Source organism: Diabrotica undecimpunctata, chromosome 8, assembly GCF_040954645.1.
Source record: "Diabrotica undecimpunctata isolate CICGRU chromosome 8, icDiaUnde3, whole genome shotgun sequence".
NCBI classification, from domain to species: domain Eukaryota; kingdom Metazoa; phylum Arthropoda; class Insecta; order Coleoptera; family Chrysomelidae; genus Diabrotica; species Diabrotica undecimpunctata.
In genome coordinates this window covers 132,058,001-132,071,780 of record NC_092810.1, presented here as the reverse complement: position 1 = coordinate 132,071,780, position 13,780 = coordinate 132,058,001, and the positions used below count along the sequence as shown (strand labels likewise).

Below are 13,780 nucleotides of genomic sequence, written 5' to 3'. Positions count from 1 at the left end.
TTCTGTCACTTCTAGCTTAATGTGTTAGAGAGAATTCGATCAACTATGACGCACTGAAAGAAGGGTTTAGGACGAACTATATTTACCTCACTCTTGTACTTTAGCTGAAAATGTAGCTGATCAATATTTTTAGTATTAAAACCGAAGACTTCAAAACGGAATATGACGATGTGACTTTGTTTGCCCAATTAGACAATATTACCAACAATTTAACAGCTAGTATCAGTGATACGACCATGGCTAATCCTATGTGTATACCTATCAGATTGCCCGAAAACCGAACAGAGTCAACTGAAATCGAAGATGTACAAAATAAATCGTTTTTGCCAGATCCACTTCATGGAAACCATATTTCCCATTTCGTCAGGTACAAAATCCAAGATGGTAAGCATGTGAAGATATGGGAGTGTGGCATATGTAAGTAACTGAATGTATTTTAATTAAATATGTTAACAATAAGTATTTTTAACGAATATAATATATATATATATATATATATATATATATATATATATATATATATATATATATATATATATATATATATATATATATACAAGGTATCTCGTAGACACCATGGTCTTCATTAGGGATTTGGTCTTTTACGGATCTGACAAGATTGGACAACTTGGAGTGATTAGTGAAGATGGTTTTGATATTTAGAGGAAGAAGAGTTCTACTAATCTTGTCAGTGACACCTTTAATTAAAGGTAGAAAGATTTTGGGTTGATCTGGTGCCAAAGTTTTCATTTTTGGATGGAATGGGGTTTAGATGTTTTTGAATGCTCTTATTGATTTGCGTTTTGTGGTAGCCGTTTTGTAAGAGTGTTTGCCTTATTGAATTAATTTTTCCACGACTATTTCGCCGGTCAATCAATTGCCAACCATTGCCAATTTGCTGCATTTATTTTTCTAGCATCATCATCTACACTATCTTTTCATCAAGTTTTGGTCTACTTCTTCATTTACTTTCCACTGGTTGTGACAGAAGAATTCGTCTAGGAGGCTTGTTTGATTCGCCGTATCCTTTAAATGTCCGCAAATGGCAAAAAGAATATTATTCTGAAGCTATTTTCATGTGGCATAGTTCAAACTAGAAAAGTAAACTCAGTGCAATCACAGGAGGACGAACTAACAAGAGTAGAGACTCTTTTGATCTTGGGTTACGAAATTGGCCCTGAAGGATGAACCAGAAACCAGCCAACGCATAAAGACGTGGCAGGCAAGCATCAACCACTATATTCCTATGGATATCTCTTGTCAAGTACCATAGCTATAAAATAATGACGAATAAAACATGTAATGATCATGAATATCGAAGACCAAGATCCGGCAATGAAGCTACGGGCAAAACGAACCTTTTTTTCTTTTTTCTTTATATTCTAATACACATCTTAATTTAAGGTCAGAAGGAGTTTACCCACCAATATACATTAATGAGGCACGTACCAACTCATACCGATGAAAGAAAATTTCGATGTGTCACTTGCGGTAAAGGTAAGGAAAAGTACAATTTAAATTTAATTACAGGTACAACTCCTATAATACATTCCTATACAATTTCACATACGAAGCTTATTTTTAAATATCAGATGAAGGTTAATTAATTTTTTTATGAAACAACAAAAATATGCATACTTTTGTTTTATTTCCTTTATTATATTTTGCGTGCCCGATATTGGACACAGAAGAACTGAGGGTAACTTGGAAAAATTACGCGGAGAACCTTTTTATTGATCAACTAAAATAATAAATAATTATACAAATAATACGAAAAAAATAAGTGGTCAAAAATTCTTTTAATTTGACGTTATACATGCAGTAAGACAATTGAAAAGCGGAAAAAGTCTAGGTCATAATGAATTTTACGTAGAAATTTTATAAAAGGTCGATATAAATCGACTTTTATCGCCCTACTAAAGAAAACAGTTCCCAAATCTTCTGAAGACTACAGTATAATCAGTTTGATGATCTCTCAAGGCATTTCTGGTGGTTATCCATTCGAAGATATATAAAAAAAATTATTCTTGGTATTCTTCTTCCTCTTTATAAACAATTCTGCTTGTTCATTGCGGATTAATACCTCTATGAAAGGTTGTCACTCCATCTTTTGCGCGGTCGCCCGATACTTCTTCTACTTCTACAAGGGTCTCCTCCATTCTGCATATGTGGTTATTCCATTCTTTTTTTTCAATTTTGTGTCCGTTCGTTTAATCACTGTACGTTACATTTTCTTCTGTCTTCACTTCTCTTTCGATCTCTCAGCGTATTTTCTGTAATTCTTCTCAGTACTCTCATCTCTGCCTTTTCTAGTAGCCTTTGCGTTGTGGCTGTATCGGGTCTTGTTTCTGAGACTTCTTCTTCTTAGGGTGCCTGTCCGTTCCGAACGTTGGCGATCATCTTGGCTATGATGACTTTGTTGGCTGCTATACGAAACAGCTGTGTTGAGGTCTTTCTAAACCATGCTCCCAGGTTAGCAAGCCAGGATATTCTTCTTCGTCCTGGGGCCCTTTTTCCTTCAATGTTACCTTGCAAAATGCATTGAAGTAGCTCGTATCTGCCTTGATTTCTCATTATAGGTCCCAAGTACTGCGGCTTACGGCTCTTCACGATGTGGAGCAAATCCGCGGTTGTGCTCATCTTCCGTAGTACTTCTTCATTGGTGACTTTGTATGTCCATGGTATCTTCAGGATCCTTCTGTATGACCATAGCTCAAAAGCCCGAAGTTTTAATAGAGTTTCCACCTTCAATGTCCACGTTTCTACTCCGTACAGAAGCACTGAGTACAAATAACATTTAAGGAGCCTTATTTTTGTGTCTAGGGTGAGGTCATGGCTCTTGAACACAGAACTCATAGTCAAGAATGAGTTTCTGAGACATATGTCATTATTGTTCTTAAACTGGCCATATAAATTCTTGACTTTATCTCAGTGTTAATGTATCTGTTAATGTAGTGTTATTAAGGCATCCTGCCAGTCTGTTTGCTTCGAAAGCCATTCTTACGTTATCTTACGTAGTCACACCCCTTGCTAACGATAAAAAACAATGGTTGTGCTTTGATTATTAAATTACTAGACATACTAAAAAAATAAAGAAAACATACCCCACCCAAATACACTGATAGATCTTTTTTAACACGTCACTAAAGGATACTTTAAAGGTTGCATTAAAAAAATTTCAGCTTTTGTTAATTTTCTTTAGCAGAAACACCATAAATAGAATAAAAAAACTTACAATTAATTATGATTGTTCCACCATACACTTTGACTCTAGTCCTCGAGTTCATTTAATGACGAATAACTGAATGAACTACTTTTCAGAGGTTTTAATTAAAGTTGTCATAGGAAACCATGGAATTGAGGACATTGAATTAGCTCGACATGTTTTATCATCTTGATAAAACAAACAAAGAGATTGAACAAGAGATAAACCACAAATTAAGAAAATTATAATAATTTACACAAAAACTTTTAATCACTCTGCTTTTACTTCTGGCGGGCGAACAAAATTATTGTAGAGGTCCAAAATCTCTAGCTCGAGATGACTTCCATCAAAAATAAAAGCACAAACACTGCCAAAGAAACACCTATGTTAGCAAAGCTGTGTTCTTGCAGGTGATACGTCTTCTCGGCGCTACCCAACTTGCCACCCACACCGCCAAAATCAAAATGATCCTCTCAAAGTCCACGAGGCGACACGGAACACGCTTTTTCCTTTTACAATTTAAATGAAACGTAATATCCCTTGATTTTCGACTTTCTCTCGCCTAGTTGGTATTCAGATATTATTTTAAAATCCATGCTGGATTGAGAGGGAAAAGTGACATAAAAGCAGAACAGTACCTATCTCGTTAGAGAAATCGAACAGTACAAATAAACATTTAGATTGTTCTTATTCTCTTCGAATGCTACGAAGATTTTAAGACGTAATTGTCGAAGCAGTATATAAAAACCTTGTGAACTTTATATGATATAGAGAGTGGACAAAAAAAATCTACAACACTAAGGCAATAGAATATAGATGAAGTGCATAATATTATTGTGGCACCCCAAATAATCCCGATGAATTTTTGGATTATATTTTTGCGAGTTCTGGTTTTACTCAGTGGTATTTTCTAGGTGTTTTCGATACTAGAGGGTACTATCAAATGTTCCAAGTATTTTGGATACTTGTTCTGTTTAAGGTTGGTATTTCCGAGTTGTATGTTTATATTTTCATTTGCCACTTTGTTATTAAGATGGAAGGTCGCCGATTCAATTTTGTTCAGATTCGGCTTGTCTCTTATTTCTTGAACTAATATTATAGTATCACAAGGTCGTTATTAAGGACTTCTTCTGTATTAGAGAGATGCTTGTCTCTGATGGCCAGCGCTATGTCATCCATAGCAAAGTTTTTTTGACTCTGTGTCTGGGAAATCGGATTTATTAAAGTTGAACAGTAGAACAGTCAGTTTCGGACCTTAGGAGCCCATTATTGGTGAGTTTTTGTTTGATTATCTCTCCGTTGAGAGGTACTTGAAAAATTTTGATATTTAACATATTTTGTACTAAGCGTACCATTGTTTGGCAAGAAACAATGCCAATTTAAGTTTTGTTAAAAACCACTCTCTATATAGGATGTTAATGTCAGTTCATAGCAGCTACGGCCACATCTAAAGTCCTGTCTTATTGGTAAATTTTTAGTAATAATAACTAATTTTGTTACGAACAATTCGTTCAAGAAGTTTGTATGTGCAGCTAAGGAGTGCCAGTGGTCTGTAGTTTTGCAGTTGGTCTGCTGGTTTCCTGGCTTTATTAGAGCTATTATTTTTGATTTTTTGAACTCTTGAGGGTGGTGGTGGGCTATTAATACGTTCGAGAAGACTTTTGATATCAAGCTAATTACGTTTTTAACAACATGAATGGCAAACTCTGGGTGTCTGCTGTCAAAACCTAGAGCTTTGCCCGGTTTCATGTTACTTAGGGCAGTGCTAACGTCATCCTCAGTATGGATAATTCTAACAAAGCTGGAGTGTTTTCTTTAAGTGATTTGGTGTACGGTTTGCTTCTCGGGGCTCTTGACATTATGACAATGTTGTTTGCAATTTTGCACCGAGTTTGCGTAGCAGGTTCTATGCCTTCGTACTTAGTTTGCTGAAATTCGTTATTTCAGTAGCTTCGATCCAACATTGTCTTTTAGCGACATCTAGCTTATTATCAAGAGAAGGTCATCAGCTATTTTTTGGCCGTTACTACTAATAAAGTACTCGTAAAGCTATTCACATTGTTCATTTTAGTAGTAATTGTAGTTTTTTTTTTAACTTTTTAGGGGTGTTATAAATCTGATTCATTTATCTAAGTCTGTTATATATTTTTCCCAATCAGCTCTTTGGAAATTCCTGCTAGGTCGTGGAAAGGACCGTACTGTAGGTATAGTTACACCAATTTCTTAGATGACAGTTCTATGCTGGCTGTGTGAGAAGTCTGTAGCAACCTTTCTGTGTGTAAGCAGTGGTTTTCTCTCGTTATTGATGGTTACAAAGCAGACGTCTGGATAGCACAGTGCCTTTTACCTTCGCATCACAAATAAGGTGCAGATTTTTCTCATCGGCCCATTCAGAAAGCGTTTCTTCATGTTCGTTGTTCTGAGCATAACGCTATATCTCGTGATGGCTATTAAAGTCTGCAACATATATCGTTGGGTGTTCATATACGGAAAGTACTGTACTTGAACAATTTTGATTTTGTAGTTTGTAGACAAGTCTTATATCTACTTTTATCTCTATACCGTTGGTGTTGTTTTTTTTTTGCATTGGCGGAGTGTAAGTGCGCTTGTTCAATATACGTGGCAGTGCCATAAACGTGATGGTAGGTTGCGTCTATTTGTTGAACACCACCTCCTCTTTATAGCTCCTTTTCTGAGTCGGCATGCGTTTCCTGCAATAGTACCACATCGAAGTTTTAACATACTTGAGCACAGTTAACATCAATTCTTATTTATTTTTCAGGATTGGTATATTTGAAATAATTTAAATTTTAAAACAGACAACTGTAAAAAATATGTCGGCACAAGATATTGTCGTAAAGTTAAATACAGTCTTGTACGACATTTCACAATGTGTGCTTAGACAGTATGAAAAAATCGCCTACATTTGTATGAATCGAAATTATTAGCTATTATAAGCCTTTCACCTAACCAATATTTATCTCCCCTTTCCAAATCCATTTAGCCTTTCGTCAGATGTCGACTCTTTCACAACATAGAGCTATCCACTCCACCGAAAGACCATATATATGCGAAGTTTGTCAGAAAACCTTTAACCGAGTCTCTACCCTAATTTCCCATAGAAAAACTCATACAGGTCTTAAACCCCATAGATGCCACCTATGTACTAAAGCTTTTCATCAGAAAGGTAAGTTTGGAAATTACTCTGGATATTCTGTAATTACATTATTCAACGTTTAGTAGTATTTTTTTATTCTATTTTTTTTTTGTTGTCAGAATCATTCGTTTTTTTTTACTTATTGATTTAATATTAATTATGCATTATTATTTTGTTTGATATAGAAATTTTCATATTAAAATCAATGCACGTCATTCAAAATTTACGACGTCAGAATCGCACAGGCGGGCGATGTACTCCTATTAGCGGAGCATAAACCTTTTTTATTTGATTTTGTATATAAAGTTAAGTTCAAATTTATTTTTTTTTAATTTTTCCAAGTGGGTCGTAAATAGCAAAATTCAAGTTGAAAAAAATTTAATAGTCTCTTTACGCTTTGTTTACAAATATTTTCCAAGCACATTTAAATAAATTAAGGTCTATTTTACTACCATTTACAATCATTCTGTTCATTGGAGAACGTTTAACAAAATTACAGCTATGAAACTATTTATAACAATGTATTGATATACATATATATATATATATATATATATATATATATATATATATATATATATATATATATATATATATATATATATATATATAAAAGGGGGGTTGAGGTAACCTCAACCATTAACCTCAATTAAGTAAGTATATAAACAACAAACTATTATTAAATTGTATTTTACCATGTTTTAAATAATTGTAGCTCTCATCTGATGATGCCAATGAAAATTGGCGAAATATAATGAATTGTTAAACAGAGTACACTTGGCTTTTAATCAGCTGTATACCCAATTAACCTCAACCCCCCTTTTTCATCTACCAGTTCAGCTGTTATTTTAGAGGATATATATATATATATATATATTATTGTGATATTTCAAGTCTTGGTGCGCCAAGCAATAATTAGCTAATTAATTTTTTTTGATTAATTAAAATTATTTAAATGATATGATTATTACTCTATCACAATTTTAATTCTTTTATCTCAGGGTTAAATTCGTGCTTCAATATCTATGCTATTACATGTGAAAGATAAGGTCCAGAGAATACCGGAATAATAAAAAACACATATGATCTAACACTATATATTGAAATAAAAATAATGAAATAATTTACACTCAAAAGTTTTCAATAAACAAATCTCATATAAGGATTCTCAAAATTTTGTTCTCCGTACGTGAACAATCAAAAATTAATGGTACAAACAATATTAATTGAAATCTCAAAATCCCAAACTATTCTAACTCTCCTAATCCAAATATTTATATCCTTTCTAAATTACGTGTAAAAATTGTGTTATCAATAAAAGAAAAAACTGCAGAAAACAAAAATATCTCTCTCTGATGATGAGTGGTCCAAATCCTTGTTCCTTGTTGACTGTATTATCTCCTCTCAACCGCTCCCTATGTAATCAGCAATCTTACAACAGATTGTTGCAAGTATATCGTCCTTAATGATCTCCTTCAAAAGCACAAATCATTCAAATTATGATAGCCTTTCTCCTCTCGATACACTGAATCTCTCGTTGGCCCGAGTGATAAAATGACTCTTGGAATATCTTCTCTTTACGATAAACTGAATCTCTCGTTGGCCTGAACAGTGACTCTTGAAATATAAGTAGAAAAATATGACTTACAATATTTGGCTGCTATAGCTTCTGTCAGATACACTAACTCCACAAAAACTCACTAACATTCAACACTACTGCTTGCTACTTCTTCGGAATCGCCAGAGAACAAACAATGTTCTTCTCAAAGACTTGGAAACCAACTGCCTATATTTTCTCTCTCCTCAATCTAGCTAAACTTTCCTTATCCCACCTTTTTCAATCTCCGCCAATCAAAACTCGTCACAATTCCCCATTTTTTCATTTCGATAACAAACAAATTTTTACCTATAATTATAAAATTTCCTAAAACTTATTTACAAATATTATTTTCTATAATTCTTAAAACTAACAAAAACCTCTTTCTAAAATATCTTCTATTGTCTTTAATCACTGCGCTAATGTATTTGTAAAAACCCGTTTCAATTTGTCTTTTGTTTCACTTAAACTTATGCGGGTCAACTGAAGTATTACAAAGAAATAATTTATGTAAAGCTTACTTTTTGTTTAGTACAGATAATCCAAGAATTTAATAACTTTCCTTCTTAGAAATGTTTGTTGGTTATACTTTCTGAATTATTTTAATTTTTTGTTGAACTTTGAAATATTTTAAACAAACCAATATTTTCTTGATTTTACATATCATAACAAATCCCCGCCATTTGATCTGCCGAAAACTCTTTGTTAAATTTTAAAATGACAAAAGTTTTCCAGGATCAAATCATTTCACTATGTTATTAAAATCTATTCATGATATTGATAGATGTCGTGAATGTTAAAAATACCCCGTATATTTCCGGTCTCTATGTGCGCTAATTCATAACTATTCACCCCATTTTCCGTATTGACCCTATATGGACCTTCAAATATCGGCATCAATTTAGCACAAACACCATTTTGTAAATTCGACACCCTCAGTGCCTTCACTAAGACTTTATCTCCTTTCTGGAATTTGATCGGCCTTCTTCTTCGGGTTCTCTCTTGTCTTTGGAGATATTTCTCTCCACTTCGTCTCAATCTTCTTTGAACCAACTCGATCACTTCTTCGTATTGTCTGGGGGCGGTGTCTTCCCACGGTCTTGTAGGCATTGTTCCTTTCATTATATATAAAGGCGTCTCTTTGGTAACCGTATTTGGAGCACAATTCAAGTAGGTCTCGATCTCAAACACTTTTCTGTCCCAATGTCGATGATGTTCTTCCGCGGCAATTCGTAGAAATTTTGTGACTTCTTGTATAAAACGCTCCGATGGGTTGCTCTGTGGATGACGGATGCTTATAAATTTTGTATCGATGCCCCTCTCTCTTAATTCCCTTTTAAAACGTTCGTTCCTAAAATATGTCGCATTGTCCAATAAAATATTGTCTGGTCTTCCCACCGTTTCTACAAAATTGTCTATTTTCCTAAGTATTTCAATTCCTTTTGTGGTTCTGCATGCGTACAATTTAACATATTTTGAGAAAAGATCCACCATAACTAATATGTGTTTATTCCGTTGAGTTGTTGGTATCAAATCGCTCAACATATCAATAGCAACAATATCCAGTTTCCTCCGAGCTACGACGTTTTTTGTGACGTTTTCATTTTTAAAGTTCCTACTTTTACACTTTTGGCATGTCACACAATTTCGAGTCACCTCTTTGGCTATTGTATAGTCCTGTCGACAAATGTAGTTCTCCCTGAACATAAGCCACACCTTTCTACTTCCAATATGTCCGTTGTCACAGTGTAACTTTAAAAAAACTTCTTTTGCCATTTGCTCCGTGATTACATAGAGTTCTTTACCATCGACCCTCTTAAAATATAGGTTATTTTCTTGTTCAGCCCTTTGCTTTTCTCTTTCATTCAATTCTTCCTGATTTTCCCTGATTTTGGCCAAAGAAAATAAGCCTGCTTCTTCTCTCATTATGTTCATGCCTACGTGGAGAGTTTTGTGATCCTCTTTGCGGAATTGTTCATCTCTCGTCAATGCATCAGCCAAAATATTGTCCGTTCCTTTGATATATTTAAATTCAAAATCATATTCTTGGAGTAAAAGAATGCCCCTATGAATTCTATTATTTACCAACCTATTTTTCATTATGTGTACCAACGCTGCATGGTCCGTTTCAATGGTGAATCTTGCCCCAAGTAGGTAAAAACGTAATTTGTTTACACAAAATAACACACTGGCAAACTCTAATTCAGTAACGCTGTATTTTCTCTCATACGTTTTGGTTACACGGGAAACAAAACATATTGGCACCTCTATATCGTCTTGTATCTGTGATAACACCCCTGCAAATTTTTTTATGGAAGCATCGGTCCTGAGAATGAAAGGTTGCTCATATCTTGGGTGGTGCACTCTTACAGCTGTGGAAAAAGCTCCTTTTAAATTTTTGAAAGCGATTTCTTGTTCCGTTCCCCATTTCCATCTGACATTTTTCTTAAGTAATGCTATTAGCGGTATTTCTTTTGTACTGAGGTCTGGTATCAGCTTTTTGAAATAGTTTACCATTCCTAAAAATCCCCGTAAAGTTTTTAAATTGGTTGGCCTAGGGTAGTTGTTTATGACTTCGACTCTATCTTCTGCAAGACTAATCCCTTTTGTGTCTAATTTGAATCCTAAATACAATACCTCTTTTTGGAAAAACTGACACTTTTGAATATTTAATTTTAATCCGGCTTGATCAAGTTCTTCGAGAACAGTATGAATATGTCGTAGATGGCTTGTTATATCCGGTGAGAAAATTAATAAATCATCTATGTAATGTACAACAAATTCTCCATGCCTATTTAAAATTGTGTGTAATGCGCGAACCAAAGCAGCGCATGCACTTTGTAGTCCAAATGGTACTACCCTAAATCGGTACACCACTCCGTCGATAGAAAAAGCGGTATAATTTCGACACTTTTCTGCCAAAGGTATTAACCAAAAACTGTGTTTCAAATCGATTTTGGAGAAAATGTGTGATCCTGTGATTCGTCCAAAAATAGCTTCTATGTTCAAAGGCGCTTCGTATTGCGCGATTGTGTGCGAATTAATGTTTCTTGCATCTAAACATAATCGCAAATCACCATTTGATTTTTTTACGCATACTATCGGGTTGATATATGGAGAGTCACATCTTTCGATCACCTTGTCTTTGATCATATTTTCAATTTCCTGTCCGACGCTTTGCCTGTATTTATACGGGATTGGATATGTTTTCGATTTAAAATTTTCTAAGTTTTTAACTTTAAAAGAATGTTCATAATTTTTAGCCACTCGGCTTTCTTCATTAATAAGATCTCCATAATTTTCTAAAATCTTCTCTATTTCCTTCTCCATGTTTTCTCCACATATTATTTTTCTTTCATCCTCAGTTTGTTCACATGTGTTCACTGTCCGTATTACTTCTTCACAAAATTCTGGATTCTCGTCCATAATTGCCATTTCTTCTCTGTCCTCTTCCGTTATTTCTTCTTCTATTTTTTCTTTATCTTTAATTTCTATCTGGTATTCCGAGCACCATGTTTCGGCTCCTTCCATTTTTCTGCTTATAACTTCCTTCTTTTCCTGCTTTCTTTTCGAACTCTTCTTCTTTTTTTTTATTCTCTTTTCCTCTTCGGATTGATTTTTTTCTTGAGCTTTCGATTTATCCTCTACCGTCATATTGATTTCTCTATGTTTTTCTTGTCAATTTATCCTTTCAGAAAATTTTCTCCTATCTGTTTCCTTTTCTTCTTCTATGTTGTCTGGTTCTGCTCTGATTTCCAGTTGATTTTCCGAAAAATTGATGGTGATATGTTTTTCACTCAATTCATCAATTCCCGCTATCATATCATGATTTAGATCTTCGATTACCACACATTGCATAATATAGAATTTGTCTCCCACTCTGATCCGTACTCCTAAACCTTCGTTTACTGTCGTCAATTTTTTATTATTTGCACCCACTAAAGCAACCCTCGGAATCTTATACACAAATCTGTCCATATTTAATTCTTTTACTAGTTTTTTATTGATTAACGAAATTTCCGATCCAGAATCAATCAGAATTTTAATCGCTTTATGTTTTATAAATGCATCTAAAAAAATTAGACTGGAATTAGAATTTTGTTTTTCGTTTCCCGCCAACTGTATAAACTCTCTCGGGTGACAAAATATACCGGAGAGTTTTTTACTTTTGTTTAGTGGATGCCTTATTGAAAATCCTGTCTGGATTCATTGAATACTTCTTCTTCCTCCTTTTCTATTGCCACATGATTCATCTCTCTTCTGTTTTGTCGTTGGAATCTCTGATTATTTCTATCGTCCCTTTGTTCGTTCGTATTCCTATTCGGAGGATTTTGTGCATCTCTATTCCTGTTGTGATTTTCATTTGTTCTATTTTGTGTATCATTCCGGTTATCGTAATTTTGTTGTCTATTGTAATTATTGTAATTTCTCGGCCTATATTCGTTTGTTGATCTGGGATGTCGGTTTCTCTGGTCATAATTTGATGAATACCTTCTTTCCGGTCCATTATATTGGTCATGTTGTCTTCTATTTCTCATTTCTTTTCTTTTTGCTTCTTTTAATTGAAGGAATTGGCACAAACTATCAATATCTTGATAATTTCTCAAAATCACGTGATCTTCCAACGTTTCCTCAAAATGTCTGCTGATCATTTCTACCAGCTGTTCGGTAGAATATTTGTATTCTAGATATTTTGAATTGTTATATATCTGCAAAGCATATCTTTCTTCAGATATTCCCATTTTTTCGTGATATTTTCCATTCTGTAGCTCTTGGTTGATTTCTCTCTGTTTATTTTTCCCCCAGAAATAGTTGAGAAATTTATTTTCAAAATCTGTCCAATTTTCAAACTCATCTTCCTTGCTTTCATACCATAACGCTGCTCCTTCTTTCAAATGGTTTCTAATTGTTTCTTTGCAATCGTCAAAATATCTAATATGTTGTAATTTGGTTTTCAGATTTTTAACAAACGGTACTGGGTGTGTTTTCCGAATATCCCCGCCAAATTGTATTTTCGCCTCGCTTGTTCCATGGATGATAACTTCTTTTCTCTCTACCCCTCTTAGTTCAATTTCTGCCATTTGTTTTTCATTTTGCTTTAATCTTCTTTCTACGTCCTTCCTGTCTTCTTGTAGCGCCATTTCAAATTTTTCTTCTAACTGTTCTAATTCCTTTTTCTGGACAATCTTTATTTCCTTCATCGTATTTTGGATATCTTTTATCTCTGTCTCTTGTTTTGCATTCTTTATGGTTATTTCTTCTATCTGTTGTATCAGTTCTTTCTTTATCCCCTCAACACATCCTTTAATTTCTTGTTCATAGTTTTCCAAACGCTGCTCTATATTCCTGTTATTTAGTTCTATTGCTTGTCTTGTTTCCCGTTGGTTTTCTTGTTGATTTCTATCCATTTTATCCATTTTCTTTGATGTTTCATTTTGGTTTTTCTCTATTGTTTGTGTCTGTATTTGCATTAGTTGTAATATTTTCTCTATTCCTGATAATTCTTTTTTCTCCTCAACTATTATAACATTTCCTTCATTATCCGATCCTTCTTCAACAATTGTTTCCTCTTCTCTGTTATCCTCCTTCCTTTCTTGCATTTTGCTTTGACTCCTTGTGGTCGACATGTTGTTTCTTTTTGTTAATGTTTTTGTCCCCGCCAAATGTGAAATTTTACAACACCCTATATGTTTCAGAACACGACAATATTTCTCCCCAAATGTATTAAATTTTCACGACAAATATCAAATATGCAATCAGTAAAATTCAAATAATTCAAAATAAATATCAAATGTACGATTGGTAAATAAAATAAAATCAA

The 13,780-nt window shown here is 34.0% G+C and overlaps 1 protein-coding gene across 4 annotated transcripts in view; it reads left to right on the top strand.

Annotated features, from left to right (window-relative positions):
• The window catches only part of LOC140448024 (uncharacterized), a 39,399-nt gene that overhangs the window by 4,870 nt on the left and 20,749 nt on the right, over positions 1 to 13,780 (top strand). For 3 of the 4 annotated variants that reach the window (XM_072541067.1, XM_072541065.1, XM_072541066.1), the window contains 3 exons: positions 134 to 417; positions 1,405 to 1,497; positions 6,210 to 6,392. In XM_072541067.1, coding sequence (XP_072397168.1) covers positions 134 to 417; positions 1,405 to 1,497; positions 6,210 to 6,392 — 560 coding nt within the window. The remainder of the gene's footprint in view (positions 1 to 133; positions 418 to 1,404; positions 1,498 to 6,209; positions 6,393 to 13,780) is intronic. The other variant, XM_072541068.1, reaches the window with a different exon arrangement.